The 25,762-nt window shown below is 37.8% G+C and overlaps 1 protein-coding gene across 1 annotated transcript in view; it reads right to left on the bottom strand.

Moving 5' to 3' along the window:
* MUC1 (mucin 1, cell surface associated) overlaps positions 1 to 25,489 on the bottom strand; it is a 46,568-nt gene extending 21,079 nt beyond the window's left edge. Inside the window, exon 1 of the mRNA XM_053719641.1 lies at positions 25,222 to 25,489. Coding sequence (XP_053575616.1) covers positions 25,222 to 25,489 — 268 coding nt within the window. The remainder of the gene's footprint in view (positions 1 to 25,221) is intronic.
* Between the last annotated feature and the right edge of the window lie 273 nt (positions 25,490 to 25,762).

The following is a 25,762-nucleotide window of genomic DNA, read 5'->3' as shown; positions in this document are numbered from 1 at the left end:
ACATGAATCTTCCTCTGTGTAATACAGGAAAAACTGGGAACTAGTATACAGTATACACTAGACAGGTGGATAACTGTAGGGAAGATGCCAAGAATGTAGTGCACTAAATTGAGTACATAACTAAAGCACTGTAGAAGAACTCTAGATAGAGGCAAAATAAATGCTTAGAACTAGTCAATAGGAATATATAAGGAATCAGGTTAATTAATTTGTCAGTAAGCATGGGCGTGCAGCTAGAATTTAATTCCTGATCACTTAATTCCTGATGTAAAATGTTTATTTGTCCCCCAAACCATATTTAGGAAAATTGCAAACAAGAATTTGAGGAGAGGTTAAGAAAACCTGATCTTCAAAAAAAGACTACAAAAACAGCACTCAAAGGGTTAAGTATTAAAGTATAAGAAATGTATTTGTACATGGAAGTCATATGTATATTTGGGAACTTTAAAGACTTGTTAACACTATGTTTAAGGGGATGTGCAAATTAAAACATAACTTTTATTATACACAAAATATAAAATAAAACAGTTAACACTTTATTAAAAACACACTTAGGTTTTCTCTTTGGATGCATGCAAATTCATAACAAGAAGTAATCATGTGCATATTGTGCTTGGTCTAACCTGATAGACCTGACATTGCATGTTAATATTATAACATGTATGTGTCAACAACCTGCTTGATTAAAATAAGATGGACTAGTTGTGAATAAAATGGTTCTCGGATTACTTGGTTCAAACAGAGGCTGTTATAGCCACGTCCCAGGTGTAATCTCCCAAACGGTTAATTGGAAGCTGAACTGTTTATAAATAATAAGCTGGTCATTTGCTGAAATGATACTACTATACAGATTCTATGTATCTTGTGAAACTAAAGTAACTTTAGACATGAAATAATCGTAATGAAATACTGCTCAAAATGTGTCAAGTATAATTACACTAATTCACACAGATCTGTATGGTAGAGTTGCTACAATACTACAGAGGCAGCTATGTGACTCCAATTAAATATTCAATTCGTTAGTAAATTCTATATGGTTATAAAATATCAGTCGTGCTTCTAGTGCTCAAAGAATGTACTCTGATATATGGAAAGGCTGTTACTTACCTGAACTGATTCAAAAGGCCCACAGCCTTTCCATATATCAGAGTACAAGTCAGGTCTATCAGGTTAGACCAAGCACAATATGCACATGATTACTTCTTGTTATGAATTTGCATGCATCCAAAGAGAAATCCTAAGTGTGTTTTTAATAAAGTGGTTCCAGTTTTATTTTATATTTTGTGTATAATAAAAGTTATGTTTTAATTTGCACATCCCCCTTACACATAGGGGGGTAGTTATCAACGTGTCAACTTTCCTGCCTTCGCCGGCCCAATACGCCCGCCTAAGCTCGCCTCACATCGCCGCCGCGGACCTGAAAAAATTCGCCTACGTTATCAAGTAAAGCTGTCAAAAAGCCGCGGGGCGATGAGCAGCGGACTGTGAGAGTTATCACTCATCCGATCTCGCTGCTCTTCGGCTGTTTGACAGCTTTCTTGCTAGCCTGTCACTAAGCACTCACACTAAACAACACTGTTCTACCCCCTATACCGGCGCCCCCGGAGCCCCCCGCAACTAAATAAAGTTACTAACCCCTAAACCGCCGCTCCTAGACCCTGCCGCAAGTCTTATAAATGTATTAAAGGGACAGTATACACTCATTTTCATATAACTGCATGTAATAGACACTACTATAAAGAATAAGATGCACAGATATTTATATAAAAATCCAGTATAAAACTGTTTAAAAATTTGCTTAGAATCTGTCAGTTTGGCTCTGTTGAAAAGGTAGCTGGAAAGCCCACTGCAAGTGGCAAATAAGGCACTCCCCCCTCCCCCTTCTTTTGCATATGAAAAGACCCTTTACACAAACAGGAGCAAGCTGGAGAAGGTAGCTGACAGTATTCACATAAAACTTTGGGGTTTGGTTAGGAGTCTGAAAATCAGAGCAATGTTATTTAAAAATAAGAAAAACTATACATTTATTTTTAAAAAAAACTTTATGGGCTATATAAATAGATCATCTACAAAACATTTATGCAAAGAAAAAATGAGTGTATAATGTCCCTTTAACCCCTAAACCGCCGCTCCCGGACACCGCTGCCACCTACATTATACCTAGTAACCCCTATCCTGCCCCCCCTATACCGTCGCCCTCTATAATAAATTTATTAACCCCTATCCTGCTGATCCCGCACCTCGCCGCAAATAAATAAATAGTTTAACCCCTAAACCGCCGCTCCCTGAACCCGCCGCAACCTATATTAAATTTATTAACCCCTATCCTGCCCCCCCTACACCGTCGCCACCTATAATAAATTTATTAACCCCTATCCTGCCCCCCCTACACCGTCGCCACCTATAATAAATTTATTAACCCCTATCCTGCCCCCCACTACACCGCCGCCACTGAAATAAAATTATTAACCCCTAAACCTAAGTCTAACACTAAACCTAACACCCCCCTAACTTAAATATTAATTAAATAAATCTAAATAATATTTATCGTATTAACTAAGTTAATTCTATTTAAAACTAAATACTTACCTTTAAAATAAACCCTAATATAGTAATAATATATAATAATAATTATATTGTAGCTATCTTAGGATTTATTTTTATTTTATAGGTAACTAATCAGCCAATCAGATTGAGCTTGCATTCTATTGGCTGTTCCGATCAGCCAATAGAAAGCGAGCTCAATCTGATTGGCTGATTGGATCAGCCAATCGGATTGAACTTGAATCTGATTGGCTGATTCAATCAGCCAATCAGATTTTTCCTACCTTAATTCCGATTGGCTGATAGAATCCTATCAGCCAATCGGAATTGAAGGGACGCCATCTTGGATGACGTCCCTTAAAGGAGCTTTCATTCGTCGGTAGTCCGTCGGGAAAGAAGGATGTTCCGCGTCGGCGGGATGAAGATTCAAGACCCGGCTGAAAGATGACCTCGCCCGGATAGAAGACTTCTTCAGCACCTCTTGGAAGATGACATCGCCCGGATGGAAGATTTCTTCAGCACCGCTTGGAGGATCACTTCATCGGATGGAAGATTTCTTCAGCGCCCCTTGGATGATCATTTCTGCCGCTCCGGATGTCCTCTTCAGTTCCATCGGTGGCTCAGCTGAGTGAAGACGACTCAAGGTAGGATGATCTTCAGGGGATTAGTGTTAGGTTATTTTAAGGGGGGTTTGGGTTAGATTGGGGTATGTGGGTGGTGGGTTTTAATGTTGGGGGGGGTTGTATTTTTCTTTTACAGGCAAAAGAGCTGAATTCTTTGGGGCATGCCCCCACAAAAGGCCCTTTTAAGGGCTGGTAAGGTAAAAGAGCTTTGAACTTTTTTAATGTAGAATAGGGTAGGGCATTTTTTATTTTGGGGGGGTTTGTTATTTTATTAGGGGGCTTAGATTAGGTGTAAGTAGCTTAAAATTGTTGTAATTTTTTTTAAATGTTTGTAACTTAATTTTTTTATTTTTTGTAACTTAGCTTTTTTTATTTTTTGTACTTTAGTTAGTTTATGTAATTGTATTTAATTGTAGTTATTTGTAGGTAATTTATTTAATTAATGTAATGATAGTGTAGTGTTAGGTTTAATTGTAACTTAGGTTAGGATTTATTTTACAGGTAATTTTGTATTTCTTTTAGCTAGGTAGTTATTAAATAGTTAATAACTATTTAATAACTATTCTAACTAGCTAAAATAAATACAAAGTTACCTGTAAAATAAATATAAATCCTAAGATAGCTACAATGTAATTATTAATTACATTGTAGCTATCTTAGGGTTTATTTTACAGGTAAGTATTTAGTTTTAAATAGGAATAATTTATTAAAGTATAGTGTAGTGTTAGGTGTAATTGTAACTTAGGTTAGTTTTTATTTTACAGGTAAATTTCTCTTTATTTTAGCTAGGTAAGCTATTAAATAGTTAATAACTATTTAATAGCTATTGTACCTAGTTAAAATAAATTGAAAGTTGCCTGTAAAATAAAAATAAATCCTAAGATAGCTACAATATAATTATTATTTATATTGTAGCTATATTAGGGTTTATTTTAAAGGTAAGTATTTAGTTTTCAATAGGATTAATTTAGTTCATAATAGAAATATTATTTAGATGTATTTAATTAATATTTAAGTTAGGGGGGTGTTAGGGTTAGTGTTAGACTTAGGTTTAGGGGTTAATAAATTTATTACAGTGGCGGCGGTGTAGGGGGGGCAGGATAGGGGTTTATAAATTTATTATAGGTGGCGATGGTGTAGGGGGGCAGGATAGGGGTTAATAAATTTAATATAGGTTGCGGGGGTCCGGGAGCGGCGGTTTAGGGGTTAAACTATTTAGTTGCGGCGAGGTGCGGGATCGGCAGGATAGGGGTTAATAAATTTATTATAGAGGGCGGCGGTATAGGGGGGGCAGGATAGGGGTTACTAGGTATAATGTAGGTGGCGGTGGGCTCCGGGAGCGGCGGTTTAGGGGTTAATATGTATAGAGTAGCTTGCGGTGGGCTCCAGGAGCGGCCGGTTTAGGGGTTAACATATTTATTATAGTGTCGGTGGGATCCGGGAGCGGCGGTTTAGGGGTTTACATATTTTTTATAGTGTCGGTGGGCTCCGGGAGCGGCGGTTTAGGGGGTAATAACTTCATTTAGTTGCGGTGGTGTAGGGGGGACAGATTAGTGGTGTTTAGACTCGGGGTACATGTTAGGGTGTTAGGTGTAGACAGCTCCCATAGAAATCAATGGGATGTACTTTCGCTATGGTCAGACTCCCATTGATTCCTATGGGATCCGCCGCCTCCAGGGTGGCAGTTTGAAAACCAGGTACGCTGGGCCGGAAAAGTGCAGAGTGTACCTGCTAGTTTTTTGATAACTAGCAAAAGTAGTCAGATAGTGCCGCACTTGTGTGCGGAACATCTGGAGTGACGTAAGAATCGATCTGTGTCGGACTGAGTCCGGCGGATCGAAGTTTACGTCACAAAATTCTACTTTTGCCGGTCTGTAGCCTTTGATAACTAAGGCGAATCAGCCTCGACACAAATACGCTGCGGAATTTCAGCGTATTTGAGGTTGACGGCTTGATAACTACCCCCCCCCATAGTGTTAACAAGTCTGTTAAGTTCCCAAATACACATATGACTTCCATGTACAAATACATTTCTTATACTTTAATACTTAACCCTTTGAGTGCTGTTTTTGTAGTCTTTTTTTTAAGATCAGGTTTTCTTAACCTCTCCTCAAATTCTTGTTTGCAATTGACATTTACTACAGAGCACCATACTTAATACACTATACTATTAGTGGATATTATTAGTAATATAAGGGTTTAAGCTATTTCAAGCTATTTGTAGTGCCATTGGTTTCTTTCTCCCTTTTTCATATTTAGGAAAAGACTGTCAGAATAGTATATTTTGCTATGTAAACTAGAATTAAACATAAAAAGACAACCCACTTTTGGCATTACCAGAAGGTTAGATTTTCCCTTTAAGTGGGCAAAAAATATTTCCTCTCTCTTAATTAGTGATCCATGCCTCAGGATTTGCATTAGTTGTTTAGGGGGTTGTTTATGGTCTGATGTCCCCCTTTCCTGCCTTTTAATCAAACGGGCTGTCACCAGTCAGTACAGCCAATCAAAGCCATACTGCCTTCCCCATTAAGAAATAGCACAGTGCTCTGGTCACAGTGTTTTGTGAGAAATGTGGGGTCCATGTTTTCTGCACTGCAATGCTTTAAGCAAATTAATGTGTATTAAGAGATCTTGTACTACATACAAACTAACATCCTTGTCTAGCACATAAGGAGATAGATTACAAGTGGAGCGCTAACATTTTGCACGCAAGCTTTTTGCATTTGTCAGAAATAGCGCGCATATTACAAGTTTAAAGTAAATGTGTTTGCTCAAGCACAATAACGATTAACATTCATCAGGTTAGCGCAACTTGAAAGGGTAGGGGAAGAAAAGTTGCATAAAACACAACATAAATACACTAACAAGTACAATTACACTCATGTAAACACTATCTGATAAAAATAATTTTACAAAAGTTATTAAAAAAGTTATAAGGGCTCAAAGATATAAGGTATAAAGTGACATAAAAAGGGCAGCAAAGGGCTTTAAACTTTATACATATTATTAAAAACTTTTATAAATACTGTAAAAATGTATATATATATATTCTACAGTTTTTTACTGTATGTATAATAATTTTTAATAGCTATTATTAATATTTTTTAATATTTTATAGTTAACATTTTAATAACGCAATTAAAGTTAACTATTCTTCATGTGTGGTAACCCAACACCTCATAAGACCTAAATCGCGAACCCCAGAGTACACTACGCATATTTTACATTACTATGTTCTTCACATAGAAAATACTGTAAATGTTATTATTTAATATATATTTCTATATATATATATATCTGATAATCTTAATGTAAAATAGATATCCTTACCTATATATCTATAGGGATAGGTATACAGGAAGAACATTGGAATGTGAACTATTCATAACTCCTGTCGGGAGTGTTACTGGGTCTTTAATATTCTCTTTTAAATGATTACTACATTTAAAATAAAAACAAAAAACCCTGTGTCAGTAAAAAATGAGATATTGAATATCTAATTTGCATATATTACCCAGAGTTCCTTGGTGCATTGGTAACAGTGTATACAGAGTCATTCTGGGGTTGAGCAAGCAGGGATACTTGCCTAGATTTGCTAATTTTCTATTCAATAATTCTATTTCTTACATATATATATATATATATATATATATATATATATATATATATATATATACTGTATATACGGGGCTTTTTTTGTGGGGGTTACTCACTGGTACTGAGTACCACCACATCTGCCATCTCATAACAGGTAATATTTGTAATCATCCCTAGTTTTCACAAAAGGGGGCCACAATATATATTATACATTGTAAATAACTTTATCCCTTTGCTTTTATCAAATACAATATATCAATCAATTATCAATAAGTAGTGCACACAATAGGGCAGTTTTGGGCATACGTTAAAGAACATTTGTATTACAAGTTGAAAGTAAATTTTACTGCAAGAGCCCAATCGCATTTAACACGCATCAGGATAGTGTGACTGAAAAGCTCTGATTAACTGACATGCGAGTAAAAAAAAGTGGCACAAAACACATGAAAAATACATGCAACAGTAAAGTTACAATCATATTAAGTTAACACTATTTGATACACGTTAATTGAAAAAAAATGCATGAAAAAGTTATAAGGGCTCAAAAATATGTAAGGTGTTAGAAAAAAAAAATCGGCCAAAAAGTGCTTTTACATATGGATCGATAGGAACACATTTATAAATAATTTAATTTATAAACATATATATGTATATGCATGTATACATATGTATTTATATGTGTATATAAGTATTTACATACATATGTACACACACATATATAAATATATTTATATATATATATATATATGTATATATACATATATATATTATATAAATATATATGTATATATTTATTGAACTCCTCCTATCTAAAGTGTAGGCGTGCAACTATGGGTGTTTTTTTATTTTGCTCCATTGAAGTCTATGGGAAGAGTGCAATCTTGCGATTCAAACTTCTCCAGGACAGGGCATAAAACTCGTAGTGCGCACAAAGACATTACTTTCAACCTGTAATATGAGCGCTACCCATCGCACGTTGTTAAATTTCTTCTTGCGCAGATAGCGTGCTATTGGTAGTGCAAATTTGCGCTCCACTCTTACGACCGCTGCTTCTTAAAGAGACACTGAACCCAAATTTTTTCGTTTGTGATTCATATAGAGCATGCAATTTTAAGCAACTTTCTAATTTACTCCTATTATCAATTTTTTTTTTGTTCTCTTGCTTTCTTTCGGCTAGATTACGAGTTTTGCGTTATGAGGGGTGCGGTGCTAACTTGCACATTATTGTCACCGCTCACTTACCTACAGCGCTGGTATTACAGGTTTTCATAAACCCGGCGTTATTAGGCAAGAAGTGAGCATAGAGAAAAATTGAGCTCCATACCGCACTCCAATACCAGCGCTGCTTAAGGCAGCGGTGAGCCGGTTATACATGCTCGTGCACGATTTCCCCATAGGCATCAATGGGGAGAGCCGGCTGAAAAAAAGCCTAACACCTGCAATAAAGCAGCGTAAAGCTCTGTAACGCAGCCCCATTGATTCCTATGGGGAAACTAAATTTATGTTTACACCTAACACCCTAACATGAACCCTGAGTCTAAACACCCCTAATCTTACACTTATTAACCCCTAATCTGCCGCCCCTGACATCGCCGACACCTACATTATACTTATTAACCCCTAATCTGCTGCCCCAACAATGCCGCAACCTACATTATACTTATTAACCCCTAATCTACCGCCCCCAACGTTGCCGACACCTACATTATACTTATTAACCCCTAATCTCTAGCCCCCAATGTCATCGCCGCCACTATAATAAACATATTAAACCCTAAACCGCCGCACTCCCGCGTACCAAACACTAGTTAAATATTATTAACCCCTAATCTGCTGCCCCTAACATCGCCGCCACCTACCTACATTTATTAACCCCTAATCTGCCTCCCCCAACGTCGCCACCACTATACTAAATTTATTAACCCCTAAACCTAAGTCTAACCCTAACTGTCATTTAAAGGAACCTTTATTCGTCTTTAGTCGTCGGAATAAGAGGATGCTCCGAGCTGGATGTCTTGAAGATGGACCCGCTCCTCGCCCGATGGATGAAGATAGAAGATGCCATCTGGATGAAGACTTCTGCCCATCTGGAGGACCACTTCAGCCGGCTTGGATGAAGACTTCTACCGACTTCATTGAGGACGTCTTGCCGCTTCGCTGAGGACTTCTCCTGGCTTCCTTTAGGATGGATGTCCGGTCTTCAAAACTGTAAGTGGATCTTCGGGGTTAGTGTAAGTTTTTTTAAGGGTTTATTGGGTGGGTTTTAGTTTTAGATTAGGGTTTGGGCAGCAATAGAGCTAAATGCCCTTTTAAAGGCAACCCATCCAAATGCCCTTTTCAGGGCAATGGGGAGCTTAGGTTTTTAGATAGGATTTTATTTGGGGGGTTGGTTGTGTGGGTGGTGGGTTTTACTGTTGGGGGGTGTTTGTATTTTTTTTTTGCAGGTAAAAGAGCTGATTTCTTTGGGGCAATGACCTGCAAAAGGCCCTTTTAAGGGCTATTGGCAGTTTAGTTTAGGCTAGGTTTTTTTTTTATTTTGGGGGGGCTTTTTTATTTTGATTGGGCTATTAGATTAGGTGTAATTAGTTTAAATATCTGATAATTTGTTTTTTATTTTGTGTAATTTAGTGGGGTTTTTTTTGTAATTTAGGTAATTGTATTTAATTAATTTAATTTATTTTGTACTGTAAGGTTAGGTGTTAGTGTAAGACAGGTTAGGTTTTATTTTACAGGTAAATTTGTATTTATTTTAACTAGGTTAACTAATCTACCTAGTTAAAATAAATACAAACTTGCCTGTAAAATAAAAATACAATACAATGTAACTATTAGTTATATTGTAGCTAGCTTAGGGTTTATTTTACAGGTAAGTATTTAGTTTTAAATAGGAATTATTTAGGTAATGATATAAATTTTTATTTAGATTTATTTGAATTATATTTAAGTTAGGGGGTGTTAGGGTTAGACAGGTTTAGGGGTTAATAAATTTAGAATAGTGGCGGCGACGTTGGGGGCGGCAGATTAGGTGTTAATAAATGTAGGTAGGTGGCGGCGATGTTAGGGGCGGTAGATTAGGGGTTAATAATATTTAACTAGTGTTTGCGAGGCGGGAGTGCGGCGGTTTAGGGGTTAATATGTTTATTATAGTGGCGGCGATGTCCGGAGCAGCAGATTAGGGGTTAATGATTTTATTTTAGTGTTTGCGATGCGGGAGGGCCTCGGTTTAGGGGTTAATAGGTAGTTTATGGGTGTTAGTTTTTAGCACTTTAGTTATGAGTTTTATGCTACCGCTTTATTGCGTAAAACTCATAACTACTGACTTTAGATTGCATTACAAATCTTGCGGGATAGGCTGTACCGCTCACTTTTTGGCCTCCCAGAAAAAGCTTGTAATAACGGCGCTATGGAAGTCCCATTGAAAAAAAGACTTTACGCAAATTGCGTAAGTTCATTTGCGTTAAGGCCAAAAAAGTGTGCGGGACAGCTGTACCTACAAGACTCGTAATAGCAGCGGTAGTGAAAAAGCAGCGTTATAACCCATAACGCTGCTTTTTTACTCATAACGCAAAACTCTAATCTAGCCGTTTATTTGAAAAAGAAGGCATCAAAGCTAAGGAGCCAGTCAATTTGTGGTTCAGCACCATGGACAGCACTTGTTTATTGGTGCTGTCCAATCAGCAAGGACAACCCAGGTTGTTCAGCAAAAATGGGACGACATCTAAACTTAAATTCTTGCTTTTCAAATAAAGATACCAAGAGAATGAAGAAAATGTGATAATAGGAGTAAATTAAAAAGTTGCTTAAAATTGAAAGTTATATCTGAATCACAAAAGGAAACATTTGGGTTCAGTGTCCCTTTAACGTACGTTTCCGCCAACCCGGAAACTTCAGGCGTAGAAAGCAGCATCCACTGCTTGTTAACGCTACCCCATAATCTGGCCCATTGTCAGTCAAATGATTACAGAAATTTGTGCACCATAAATATGTTTTCTCTACAGAAAGTAGAATCTTGTACCATTTATGAGAATCTGTGTTTACAGCTATGCTATGAGGGAATTAAGACTAGACAGGCCTTTTGTTTTACATCTACTCTTAAAATGCTTCATTATAAAGGAAGTCAGTAGCCTATATTCACTTTGCTAGCATTAAAGGGACTTTGGGTAGAGTGGAATAATGGTGGCTGATAAGTTGCAATTGTATAATAAGTTGGATAAAGGTATATATTGGAGATGAAGGACTAGAGTAAAATGAGTTTACAGTTGTTGTTTGTTTGTTTAGTTTTTTTTATAAATGGTCTTCTATAATGAAGATTAAGTGAACTACTGGCTTTAGTAATTATCAAGGGCCAGATTACCAGTGGCACGCTAAACTTTTGTTCATATTACATATTGAAAGTAAATTGTTTCCCTGCAAGTAAAATCTGATGCATGCTAACTTCAGGACTTCGAATATCGCAAGCGTGTAACTTCTCCCCATAGGCTTTAATGGAGTGCGCTGAAGAAAAAAAAAACGAAGACATCACTTGCGCGCTAACCCGACACCGTATTAGACATACATTGCCAAACCTAGAGGTAGTTATATATATATATATATATATATATATATATATGTGTGTGTGTGTGTGTGTGTAAAATATGTAACAATATAAAGAATATTTTCTTCTAAGTGAAGAACATTGGAATGTTAATTTTTTTTTTTAAAAACAGTTATACGCATTATTAAAATTGCTAAAAAAAAGTGATGTCTGAGGAAGTGACAAGGGGTATAACAGGTGATGGTATAATAGGGGATGGAGCAGAAACTACAGGGTATAGAAGTAGGAAGGGAAAACTGGAGCTAAATACGCTGGTAGATCAGTGAGAGTAGTGTGGTATAACAGTCATCTAATAACGTAGTAAAAATGGCAGATATGGTGGTATAAGAGGGATATCTATATATAAATCTATATATAAACGCTACTAGGAGGCTTAGGGATACAAAGTAATAATTTACAAATTTTGGTGCAGAGTACAGAATAATAAAGACACTCATTTCCAGGGGATATTGTGTGACAAGGACAGCCAGGGGGCATGCTGGTCTACTCTGGGTATTTGCAATGCTAATAGCAGGACTCAGAACAGCGGAAATACAAGGCAGTAACCCGTAACCACCTTCTCTCTACAACATGGGATCTTTCTAGGAATGAACAAAGAACAAACAGTGTACACAATAAGCAGAGGAATCAGAATAGTGTATTTGTTAAACTCCAGATAAGAACAGAGACACTAAAATAGTCTGAGAGGAGCAGGAGATGGATGGTAGGGGAAGTGGGAGAGGCTGAGTGGATAGAAAGTCAAACATACGGCATCTAGAGAAGAGAGTGAGGGGGAGGGAGGGCAAGGAATAATGTGGCAGAGACTAAGATTTACTAACAATACAGCAAACACTCATATATCAAATCCTGTAATATCTTTCCAGGACATAGGGGCCGATTATCTAAACTTCGACGGTTCTGATGTGGCTTTTCCTACACAAACCCTTGCAGGGGCTGTCCTGGTGGAATTATCTTAAAAAAGGGGCTGAGCATTCAAGTGGCGAGATGTCTCCTATAGAAAGTAATGGCGCTCGCCGGAAAAGGAAACTTCACTGTGTAGAGCAAAGTTAGCAGTGAGCAGGGGGAGCACTTTAAATTTAAATTCTGCATAAAAAAACCCACGCATCACTCAGCTTTCTGCTGTATAGCATCTTACAATCGCCTCTATTTTTATACGCATGTGTTTATCTAATAGGGTAGTAAATATTTTGTGTATTTTGTCACTACCTCACCACCTTTTAGTTTGGAGAAAAAACTGTGAGATGATCTGTAGGGTGGAAATGTTTAGATAATTGCGCTGGGATTTGAGAGAAAATTCAATACAACGCCCATGTTCAGCCATGTACAGTAAAACAACAATTATGTGCTGCATTTTGTAGTTATTAGTAAGAATTTCTATGTTTTTTTGCACATCTAGTGTACTTAAATTGCAATTTATGCTGTGCATATTTAATACAATGTATTCCTATGTAATTTACATACAAATTTTACTTTTTTGATCAAATACAATTTTTGGAGAACAATTTTGTTACAATTTTTGATGCACCTTAACAATACAGTTTTTCCCCTACATACAGGGAGTGCAGAATTATTAGGCAAGTTGTATTTTTGAGGATTAATTTTATTATTGAACAACAACCATGTTCTCAATGAACCCAAAAAAACGAATTAATATCAAAGCTGAATAGTTTTGGAAGTAGTTTTTAGTTTGTTTTTAGTTATAGCTATTTTAGGGGGATATCTGTGTGTGCAGGTGACTATTACTGTGCATAATTATTAGGCAACTTAACAAAAAACAAATATATACCCATTTCAAATATTTAATTTTACCAGTGAAACCAATATAACATCTCAACATTCACAAATATACATTTCTGACATTCAAAAACAAAACAAAAACAAATCAGTGACCAATATAGCCACCTTTCTTTGCAAGGACACTCAAAAGCCTGCCATCCATGGATTCTGTCAGTGTTTTGATCTGTTCACCATCAACATTGCGTGCAGCAGCAACCACAGCCTCCCAGACACTGTTCAGAGAGGTGTACTGTTTTCCCTCCTTGTAAATCTCACATTTGATGATGGACCACAGGTTCTCAATGGGGTTCAGATCAGGTGAACAAGGAGGCCATGTCATTAGATTTTCTTCTTTTATACCCTTTTTTGCCAGCCACGCTGTGGAGTACTTGGACGCGTGTGATGGAGCATTGTCCTGCATGAAAATCATGTTTTTCTTGAAGGATGCAGACTTCTTCCTGTACCACTGCTTGAAGAAGGTGTCTTCCAGAAACTGGCAGTAGGACTGCGAGTTGAGCTTGACTCCATCCTCAACCCGAAAAGGCCCCACAAGCTCATCTTTGATGATACCAGCCCAAACCTGTACTCCACCTCCACCTTGCTGGCGTCTGAGTCGGACTGGAGCTCTCTGCCCTTTACCAATCCAGCCATGGGCCCATCCATCTGGCCCATCAAGACTCACTCTCATTTCATCAGTCCATAAAACCTTAGAAAAATCAGTATTGAGATATTTCTTGGCCCAGTCTTGACGTTTCAGCTTGTGTGTCTTGTTCAGTGGTGGTCGTCTTTCAGCCTTTCTTACCTTGGCCATGTCTCTGAGTATTGCACACCTTGTGCTTTTGGGCACTCCAGTGATGTTGCAGCTCTGAAATATGGCCAAACTGGTGGCAAGTGGCATCTTGGCAGCTGCACGCTTGACTTTTCTCACTTCATGGGCAGTTATTTTGCGCCTTGGTTTTTCCACACGCTTCTTGCGACCCTGTTGACTATTTTGAATGAAACGCTTGATTGTTCGATGATCACGCTTCAGAAGCTTTGCAATTTTAAGAGTGCTGCATCCCTCTGCAAGATATCTCACTATTTTTGACTTTTCTGAGCCTGTCAAGTCCTTCTTTTGACCCATTTTGCCTAAGGAAAGGAAGTTGCCTAATAATTATGCACACCTGATATAGGGTGTTGATGTCATTAGACCACACCCCTTCTCATTACAGAGATGCACATCACCTAATATGCTTAATTGGTAGTAGGCTTTCGAGCCTATACAGCTTGGAGTAAGACAACATGCATAAAGAGGATGATGTGGTCAAAATACTCATTTGCCTAATAATTCTGCACTCCCTGTATTTATGTATGAATAGTTTAATTATTTATTTTGTATGATTTTTAATTCACGGTTTTCATTGTGCGCTTTTGTAATGTATGCATCTTCTTCTCATATGAAAATGCAGTATTCACCACTTATAGAGGGGATTTAGATCATTCCACCAGTGAAATAGAATTACTAGTGAGCATTCTTAAATAATCTCGCTAGCCCAGAAATCTTTAGATAATCGATGCGCAGAGCATGTGATCGCAGAATCTGACAGAACACGGAGGTCTGTTTAAATTCCTCCTTTAAACCACAAGATATGTTGCATTCGGTCTTATCTCTCTCTCTTCAGTTTCAGACCAACCACTTTGGTTAAGGGGGATAAGGCTGATTTTTTTACTATGGAAATTTGTAAAATTTCCCAAATGATGATCATTTCTGGACATTTCCACCCCTCATTGACAGTTCCTCTCATACCACAAATTATCCAATATAGATTAAACATGTGTCTGTAGTTTTGCTGCCACATAATACCAATTACATAGTAATATGAGGAACTATTCATAGTAATTATGGCAATGAGATAAGTTACTTTATCCTATGTATTCGATTATCTCCCCCCCCCCCCCACTGAATTATAGGTTTCATCTTTCCAAACAAATTAGCTTTTTATTAAGTCTTTATAGTTAGTTCCCACAGAGAGGAAGATGTGTCTACCATTTTTTAGCATTCATAGAAGTTTTAATAATTCATTAAAGGGACACTTTAAGGAGCCCAAAAATGTTCTTTCGTGATTCAGATAGAGCATGAAATTTGAAGCAACTTTCTAATTTACTCCTATTATCAAATTTTCTTTGTTCTCTTGGTATCTTTATTTGAAATGCAAGAATGTAAGTTTAGATGCCGGCCCATTTTTGGTGAACAACCTAGGTTGTCATTGCTGATTGGTGGATAAATTCATCCACCAATCAAAAACTGCTGTCCAGAGTACTGAACCAAGAAAAAGGCTTAGATTCCTTCTTTTTCAAATAAAGATAGCAAGAGAATGAAGAAATATTCATAATATTAGAAATAATAATTAGAAAGTTGCTTAAAATTGCATGCTCTATCTGAATCATGAAAGACAAAATTTGGGTTCAGTGTCCCTTTAATGTAAAACTTCCTCAAGCAGGTTTGAGAGGCTATAAAAGTTTACACAGCTGTAACAGCAATGAAAGGCAATATATTTGTAAGTCTATATTCATTGTTGACCTCAGATATCTCACTTTTGTGTAAAACTGCCAGTCACTATCTTACAAATGTCTATGTTACTCTTTTATTCACCAAGCGGTGGAAATCAGTGGTGTAAGACAAAGGGTTAAAATTCTCTGATTAAATCCCCTTAAACTTAAATTATTTGTTACATCCCAGAATCCCTTGGTCATGTGATGATAAAGGAATTGTACTGTATACGCATGCATATACAGGGACACACACAAACACACATACATATACTCATACTGTATAACATATAGACACAAAACAGAATACAAAGGAGAGTCTAGAGGTAAAGTACTTAGCTGGGGGAGATCCAAACGCTGTCGTCCTCCAAACGCTGTGAGTTTTCCTTATACACGTTTCAAGTGTGGACTTTTTAACTAGTATCAATAAATGTTTTGACTTTTAACAAGTGCTGTGCATAGTGTTGAATTCAAGCTTATACTATTGACAAATTCACCATTGGTGTTCTAGCTGCAGGGAGCACTTTTTCTTTTCCCCTGTATAACATATACACATACATATATACATACACATATACTCACAGAGACGGAAACACAAACACACACATGTACACACACATCACCACATACATACAAACAATAATACTTACACATACATTTATACATACACACATGAAAACACACACACCACCACACACATACACACACACTCATACTCACACATACACACGTACATGTATACATACACACAGACATATACACATACTCACACACACACACACCACCACCACATACACACACATACAGACACACTCAAACACTCATACTCACACATACATATATACTGTACATACACACACATATATACACATACTCACAAACACACACCACCACAAACACACACATACAGACACGCACACACACTCATACTCACACATACATATATAGATACACACACATATACACATACCCACACACTCATGGAAACACATACATGTAAGGCAATACAGACAAACAAATACACCAGACTATATAATTATGGGGTGGAAAAATGTACCACAAAGTTTAATATCAAGTATGCAGCTATTACACCTGCATGCAGCTCCGGATATGTATAAAAAAAAAAAAGGCAACACACACACAAATACTGTATATATATATATATATATATATATATATATATATATATATATATATATATATATATATACTCAAAGCAGAATTATATTCTTGTCTATTTCAGAACACTTTTACTCTTCACCTCTTTGAACTTCCATGTGGCAGTAATGCAGGGGTTAATTAACTTAATATCCAATGCTCATTGGGGATCCACTACTGAGCGTTTCCTTCAGTATCCTCCATATTCCTCTCAGTTTGTTTTTTAGTTAGTTATTAAAAGGGACATTGCTGTGCAAATATGACATGCTCTAATTAGCTAGTGCATGCAACTACCCATCATGGAACCCTATGAGTTTATCCCCTGCAAAAGGCATTGCAGCTCCAAACTGCCACTTCCTGCTAAGGACCAGCAGGGGTTAAGCGCTCAGGTCATGATGATCAAAAACTCGCCAATATGGAGAGAAACCATACAAAAGCTTTGAGATTTTTTTTTTTTTAGACCTTATATTGTAAAATAGGGGTCTTTCCTTCTTATACAGAACCCTGCATATAGTGACATAAACATCTCTCAAGGTAAAATTAGTTTTTCTAAAATTGATTGAGGGACCTCGCTGTACTGACGAGACACATTAGATCATTTTGTCTAAGTGGAGAGCTTTAGAGCATTGGGCCCTCAGTGTTCCAGGGCGAGTAGTGCAAATATAGCATTTCCTCATCAATTAGAGCATATGTTGTCACTACAATGTCCTATAAGTAAAAATCCCCTAGAGATTCACACATTCACAATAATCAGGGCCGGCAATATTATGGTTCCCAAGCACTTAACAAGGGCAGCACATGGGAAGAGTATGGATGCCTTAATATAAAAGTGCCCAAGTCACTTGTATATATCTATGTATCTCTTTTACCTTTAAGATGATTTAATTCAGTGCAATGGTTAGGTTTAGACTGTAGTGCAAAGAGATCTGGAGATGTCATTTTATTCTCGGGCCCAGGCAGCACATTATCAGTACAATTCCTTGAGCCCTGAAAATAGTGTACAAAATAATGTATGCAATAGATACAGAAACAATAACACAAACATTAACCTTAAACAGCATCTCTAACTTCTCCACCCAGACCATGCGTTCTGTCAGATTCTGCAATCTGTTGGAATGTGCAACCAGACGATCTGCGCATGCTCGCAGTTACATAATCGCATTCCACCGGGTGCAAAATCTGACAGAACAGCTGCACATGCGACATACTAGACCATACGTCACCGGTTGCAAAACCTGACAGAACAGCTGCCATCGGATTTTGCGACCAAGGAGGAGGAGTGCGCAGACATGCGCCTATATCAGTGCTACTCACATTTTTTTTACAAACACAAGTATTATAAAGCATATCTTTTGTATATTAGAGCATATTTTTTGTAGTCCTCTCGCATGACCCAGCATATAGCCCCACTATTGTAGTTTAAGGTGGAATACCTAGTAGATTGATTGTAAAATTTACAGTGGGAGTTAAGATGTCAGCAATTATACAAAGATATTTTGGCTAAATAATAAAATATCTTCCGATTTTACTAACAATGGTGATTGCTGATGGGTGGTGTTGTGTCTGATTTTTCAACCAGTTTTGGAATGTGATGATATAACTGTGCGCATGCGCAGAGCATGTGGTCACATATTCACAACGGGTCGCAGATCCAACAGAACACTGACTGTCTGTTCAAATTCCTCCTTTAAACCACAAGATCCGTTGTTCTGTTGAGAAATCCAATTCCTCGAAAACTCCAATCTGACATCACTTCCGGTGACTTCTATTTTTACTATCTATTTTTGCCTCTGTCTGGGCTTCGCCCCCCTTGAAGCCCCCAGGCGGAGGCAAAATAGATTGTGAAGATAGGCAATTACAGTGCCTTGGTTGTGAATCCTGTCACTCGCTGAGACACAGACCAATCAGATGTATGGAATCACCGGAAGTGACTTCAGATTAGAGTTTTCGATGTATTGGAGTTCTCGATAGAACACTGTTTCATTTAATCTCTTGCAGTCATACGCACACAAACACAGGCACACACACATACAAACACAGGCACACACATACACATGCACACACTTTAAATACACATACACACATACGCATTTGCTTGCACGCACACATATACACGAATACACATGCAAACACTTACGTGCGCGCAGACACACTCACACACATACAAACGCACACATACATACACATGCACACACATACACACACATGCACACACATACACACACACATGCACACACAGACACATACATACACATACACTTCCTTATTTTATTAGTAGGGCTTTGGCTACTATTTTTAGTGGCCCTTTCTCATATGGTTCTGTATCAGTAGAAAAGGATATGACATTAATTCATATTTCAAATTTAGATTTGATTATTTTTTTATTGCAGTTCTTCTTTCACATCTCATTAAAGCAGATATCTCAGTGGAATTCTAAATGTTCACTGATGTTGGTAATATTCCTGCTCCAATTTAGGGCCAGATTATGAGTGGAGGGCTAAGAGTTACACACGAGTAATAAGGGTTTTATCGCGGGTGTTTATCGCAGGTTTTACCATTGGGTTTACTGCTGGTATTACAAGTTGAAAGTAAACACAATCGCTTGACCACAATCACGATTTACACTAGAATGGTTATCACATCCTCAGAGCTCTGGTTAAACGTTTTGCAAAACAAAAAAGTGTCACAAAACATTTAGCCACCAATTAGCAAGCACTACTCAGGTGCTGAACTAAAAATGGGCCGGCTCCTAAGCTTAAATTCCTGCTTTTCAAATAACGATACCAAGAGAAAGAAGAAAAATTGATAATAGGAAAAACAGTTGCTTAAATTGCTTGCTCTATATGAATCATGAAAGAAAAAATGTGGGTTTCATATCCCTTTAAGGGACAGATTACAATTGGAGGGCTAAATATAGTTTTTGTGAAAGCGATATTTGCTCTCCACTGTGTAATACCAGCGCATGCTAATGTTGCTGGGAAGCATTGCGGCTGAGAGCGCTCTTCCATAGCTCCTGTGGGAGACTCGTTCTCATGCTTTAAGAGATGGCATAAGAACCTCGCGCAGCGAAGGGGGTAAGTAGCGCAACTGATTGCAACAAAGTGTAAATAATCATTTACATATATACTGTATTTACTTGGAACACACAGTTCATATAGACTGCAATGTAATGGCACTTTTCAGTGCCGTTTTTTTCCTAACACCACACTCCCGCCAACTTTACCCCCAATATACTGCCTAGCTATCTTTATTTTATAATAAAATACACTACACTGTATTTTAGGGGCATTTGGGGCACATTTATAAAATTAACCAGAGATCTGATCTCTGGTTAATTTTATAAGCGCTAATTTTAATAAGGGCAATAAACAGCTACTTGTAATGGCTGGTTAATTATCGCGCGCCTGTAAAAGGGCAAATTTGCCTGTTTGCGGGCATGCAGTAATTTAGGTCTCCACTTGTAATCTAGCCCTAACTGTATATATTATTTTTGCTTAAATTTTTTAAACTACCTCTTAAATGTATTAAGCATAGATATGGCATATAGCTGTGTGTTTTCATTAATGTAGGATTCTTCAAACTTTTTCCCAAGACCCAGTGCAATGATACCACATACCTTCGGGACCCTATTTTTATGCTTTTTCTGAAAATTTCTGAAGTTATTTACAATAAGATAGCCTAAATTTTTAGCAAAGTGACTAATATGTCTGCATACTTTATTCCTGATTGTAGTCAAACTTAAAAATGCTGTAAACACACACTCTCATACAACACACTCAAAACACACTCTCATACAACACACACACAATCATATAAGACTAACCATACACTCTCATACAACACACACCACAAATACTCTCATACAACACACACACACACACACACACTAATATAACACACACCACAAACTCTCATACAATACACACACACTCTCATACAATACACACACACTCTCATACAATACACACACACTCTCATACAACACACACAATCATATAAGACTAACCATACACTCTCATACAACACACACCACAAATACTCTCATACAACACACACACACCAAACACACTCTCCTACAACACACACACACACACACACACTAATATAACACACACCACAAACTCTCATACAATACACACACACTCTCATACAATACACACACACTCTCATACAACACACTAACTCATATAACACACACCACACACTCTCCTACAACACACACACTAATATAACACACACCACACACTCTCCTACAACACACACACTAATATAACACACATCACACACTCTCATACAATACAAACACACTCTCATACAACATACACACTCATATAACACACACCACACACTTTCATACAACACACCACACACACTCTCATACAACACACACACATACACCACACTCGCATACAACAAAACACACTCATATAACACACACCACACACTCTCCTACAACACACACACTAATATAACACACATCACACACTCTCATACAATACAAACACATTCTCATACAACATACACACTCATATAACACACACCACACACTTTCATAAAACACACCACACACACTCTCATACAACACACACACACACACCACACTCGCATACAACAAAGCACACTCATATAACACACACCACACACTCTCATACAACACACACACTAATATAACACACATCACACACTCTCATACAACCCTGCATTAATGCATTCATTTGTTTTAACCTTCAGCTAATATTCTGCACATAAACAACTCAAGGTTCAGGCAATCACTGTAAAAGGGATTTTAAATATATCCATAGTTCAGACACAAGCTTCACATAAAAATACTGAACAGCTCTATTGTAGCTCTTGGTTGGACAACAGGGCCCATAGCAGAATATTTTTTAATTTGCAATCAAATGAAGAAGTGGCCCATGGGCTAAAGACAGAATATTACAGACACAGACAGACCTGGAAGACTCAGGAAGAAAGGATTTATAAGACACGCAACTTGTAGCTTATTGAAAAAAGAATCTCTTGTCCTCCGAGTGCCTCAAGTATAAAACTAGGAGACATGGCATTGATAGCCTCCCATTTTAAAAAAGAAGTTATAATTAAAAGGTGTAAATGTTAAGTTCTACAGACTGTGATAAACAAAAAAATATCTGAGGGATGACTGTCAGTAATTCACAGGGATCAAGACGAGCCAATCTTCTAAAAACCTACTCCTGCTTTTGTATTTTAATTTTAATAAACATTGTTTACATAAGTAAAGCTTTGTAATAGGAATATTTGTTATTCATGCCCATAAAGCAATAATGCATTTATAGAGCGAGAGATAAGGATATGAAATGTAGACTAGGCAATCACATCCATTTAAAGGGGAAGATATATGTTTATTGAGTATTTAAAGGGGCTGCACTGTAAAATGGACCCACCACATTGTGTGCTTATTTGGCAGATTGCAAAAAGATGGGAGAAAAAAAGGAGCGATTGGGAAATGTAGGCATTTTGAGGAATTAAATTAGAGGTTATGACTTCCAGAAGTTAAATAAGGGCATTTGTCCCTGCTCCTAATCACAGGGCTGGGGCTGCACGGTTAGGCTCTAAGGGCCTCGTGCAGCCACCAATGTAAAAAGAGTGAGACACAGGGAGACTAACAAAGGTAGAGAGATAATTAAACTCATTAACCGTGGTACATAATCACATAGCTTTTATAATGCTTGGTTTGTTTTGCACTTTTCTTCTCTAAAGAATCTATATCAGAGGAGAATTTACATCTTTGGCAATTCTAAGTATATGTTAATTAGAGAACTCCATGAGTTTCTCACCCTATATGTGCCACTAACATGGACTGGCTAACGTTATTCTAAGTGCGTATATCTGTTTAGAGGAATATATTAGAGATGTGCAGCCCCCAAAAAATCAGTTCACCTGCATTTTTAGGAACAAATATTCGTTTAAGTCCCATTTAGTTAAAAAAAAGACATTTTAATGTCAACATTCCACAATTTTATTTGTTAGAGAATTTCGTTTTTAGATTACTGAACATAAATAACTATGTGTTGAACCCCACAAGGAGGTTATACATAGGTAAAGTTCCACTCTGGAGCCACAAACATTGCAACTCCCAAATAGAACACAACCAGTGATTGTTCAAATGTTGTTCTTAACTGGCTGACCGACATGTTATGCTTGTGAGCTGCAAGTCCTTTGGCTCCCATTTTGAACTTTACCTATGTGTTTAACTAATTTGCAAGAATTAATCTCATAGTTTATAACTATTGCATTTGAATGTCCTACTAAATAAAGTCTAAGGGAGTCCCATGAATAAATAAAAAATACAATAAAAACTAGCATTTATAAATGTATAAAAGCAATACCATGACCACAGGTCTAGAAAATACTACATTAGTCGGTTTTTACAAAATATGGAATAACCCTTTAGTTGATTTCATAGGAACAAATACAATAACAGATAAATTAACCTACACTAAATAATACACATCATATAAGATCTGTACAATATATACTTAAGAGTTTAATTATAATGATTGAATTACACATTTAAGCACACTGGCACGGCTTCACAGAAAATGCAGTTACCTTGTCACAAACCTATTTCCAGTTATTAAGTTATTAATTCAAAATGATAAAACATACCCCCAAATCTGGTTACAGAGTCAGATAAATATCTGAAGTTTTAGTGAAACTGAGTAACTTAATGGAAAGTCATAGATTTATCAATTCCAACAAAAGTATGAAAAATTAGGGTAGTGGAGATTCTGAAGAAAAAAAAACCCTACTTAAAGAAAGGGAAACATCCATAGAAAGATCTGAAAGAGAAATACACGTAGAGAAAGAGGGATACAGTAGTGATAAATATATACAAAACAGATATAAAGAGGAAGCAGTTGGAGAGATAAGCTGTGTGGAGAATGAGTCAGGGAGGGAAACAAAAGGGTGAGGATCTGGGATATAAATACAAAGAGTGGGGGAGAGATATAAAGGTAGAGTGGATGGAAGTTAAACTGAGGAATAAAAAAGGATTTTGTGGGTAGTGGAAGATCAGAGTGTGTGAGACAGCATGAGAAGAAGCGTCCGTTAGAAAGAATTAGTAGCAGAGCACTGAAGCAGAAACTGCAGGGTGTGTACAGGTTTGTTTAGAGGGAGAAGCAGGGACATAACAGGAGTTCTGTAAGATTGGTAAGAAAACAAGAAAATGGTAGAAACATAAATTACAGAGCAGCTACTCCAACAGCGTCTGACAAACTGCCCCATATGTCTTAACAGTCTCTGCCCAAAGAGCCAAAAGTTTCATGACAATAACTGTACAAACTGCCCCAGGTACCCCAACAATATATCTGTATAAAGTGCCCAGGTACCCTGAGAGTGTCTAAACAAACTGTCCCAGGTGCCCCAACAATATCTGTATAAAGTGCCCCAGGTACCCTGAGAGAGTCTACACAAACTGCCCCAGGTACCCCAGCAATATCTGTATAAAATGCCCCATGTACCCTGAGAGAGTCTACACAAACTGCCCCTGGTACCCCAGCAATATCTGTATAAAGGGTCCCATGTACCCTGAGAGAGTCTACACAAACTGCCCCTGGTACCCCAGCAATATCTGTATAAAGTGCCCCAGGTACCCTTAGAGAGTCTATACAAACTGGTCCAGGTACCCCAGCAATATCTGTATAAAGTGCCCCAGGTACCTCAGCAATATCTGTATAAAGTGCCCCAGGTACCCCAGCAATATCTGTATAAAGTGCCCCAGGTACCCCAGCAATATCTGTATAAAGTGCCCCAGGTACCCTGAGAGAGTCTACACAAACTACCCCTGGTACCCCAGCAATATCTGTATAAAGGGTCCCATGTACCCTGAGAGAGTCTATACAAACTGCCCCATGTACCCAAGCAATATCTAAAGTGCTTAACGTACCCTGAGAGAGTCTACACAAACTGCCCCTGGTACCCCAGCAATATCTGTATAAAGGGTCCCATGTACCCTGAGAGAGTCTATACAAACTGCCCCATGTACCCAAGCAATATCTAAAGTGCTTAACGTACCCTGAGAGAGTCTACACAAACTGCCCCTGGTACCCCAGCAATATCTGTATAAAGGGTCCCATGTACCCTGAGAGAGTCTATACAAACTGCCCCTGGTACCCCAGCAATATCTGTATAAAGGGTCCCATGTACCCTGAGAGAGTCTATACAAACTGCCCCATGTACCCAAGCAATATCTAAAGTGCCTCACATACCCTGAGAGAGTCTACACAAACTGGTCCAGGTACCACAGGCAATGATGCCACATTTACTCTGAGATTGTCTAAGTAAACTACCCCAGTTGGTACAACAGATTTCTGAGAAGGTGAGAGCTGGTGCCCCTGGCAGGGCATAAAGTCTGTCACTTACTGAGGGTGCAGCATAGCCACAGGAGTAGCAGTAGGACTGTCTTTGTCACACATTTGTTCATTCTGAGGCTGTGGTCCTTTGCTGATAACACAATTAGATATCCTGAGCTTAGGGTCTCTCTGGCTGTCTCTTTGCTGTTATCCGTCAGCTGTCTGTATCTCTGTTTCTGCTTTGCTAGGTTTGAGTAATGCTGCTTCTCTCCCTTAAGCTTTAACCAGCACCTGAGACAGGTGGATCCTCCCCCACCCTGCCCGGGGACAGGAGTCATTGGCTCAGCCCCTCTATATCAGGAAACAGCCCCAGCACAGTTAAGTCACAAAACAAATTTGCAGTCAGATTTGCTCTTCTATTTTTAGATACATGAGAGAGCACAAGCAGGGTGCATGGATAACCCTTCTTAACTCCTGCACTCCTGGGGTCAGGTCAAAGGAGGCAGAAGATAAGAGTGTAATGCGCGTCACAAAATAGCACTATATTCTTATAGGTGATATGTGACAAAGTGTCATGCAGATCCCAGCATAGGAGACATAAGATGTGTTAA

Source organism: Bombina bombina, chromosome 1, assembly GCF_027579735.1.
Source record: "Bombina bombina isolate aBomBom1 chromosome 1, aBomBom1.pri, whole genome shotgun sequence".
Classification (NCBI taxonomy): domain Eukaryota; kingdom Metazoa; phylum Chordata; class Amphibia; order Anura; family Bombinatoridae; genus Bombina; species Bombina bombina.
Note: the sequence above shows the minus strand (reverse complement) of the source record. Positions and strands in the feature narration are given on the sequence as shown.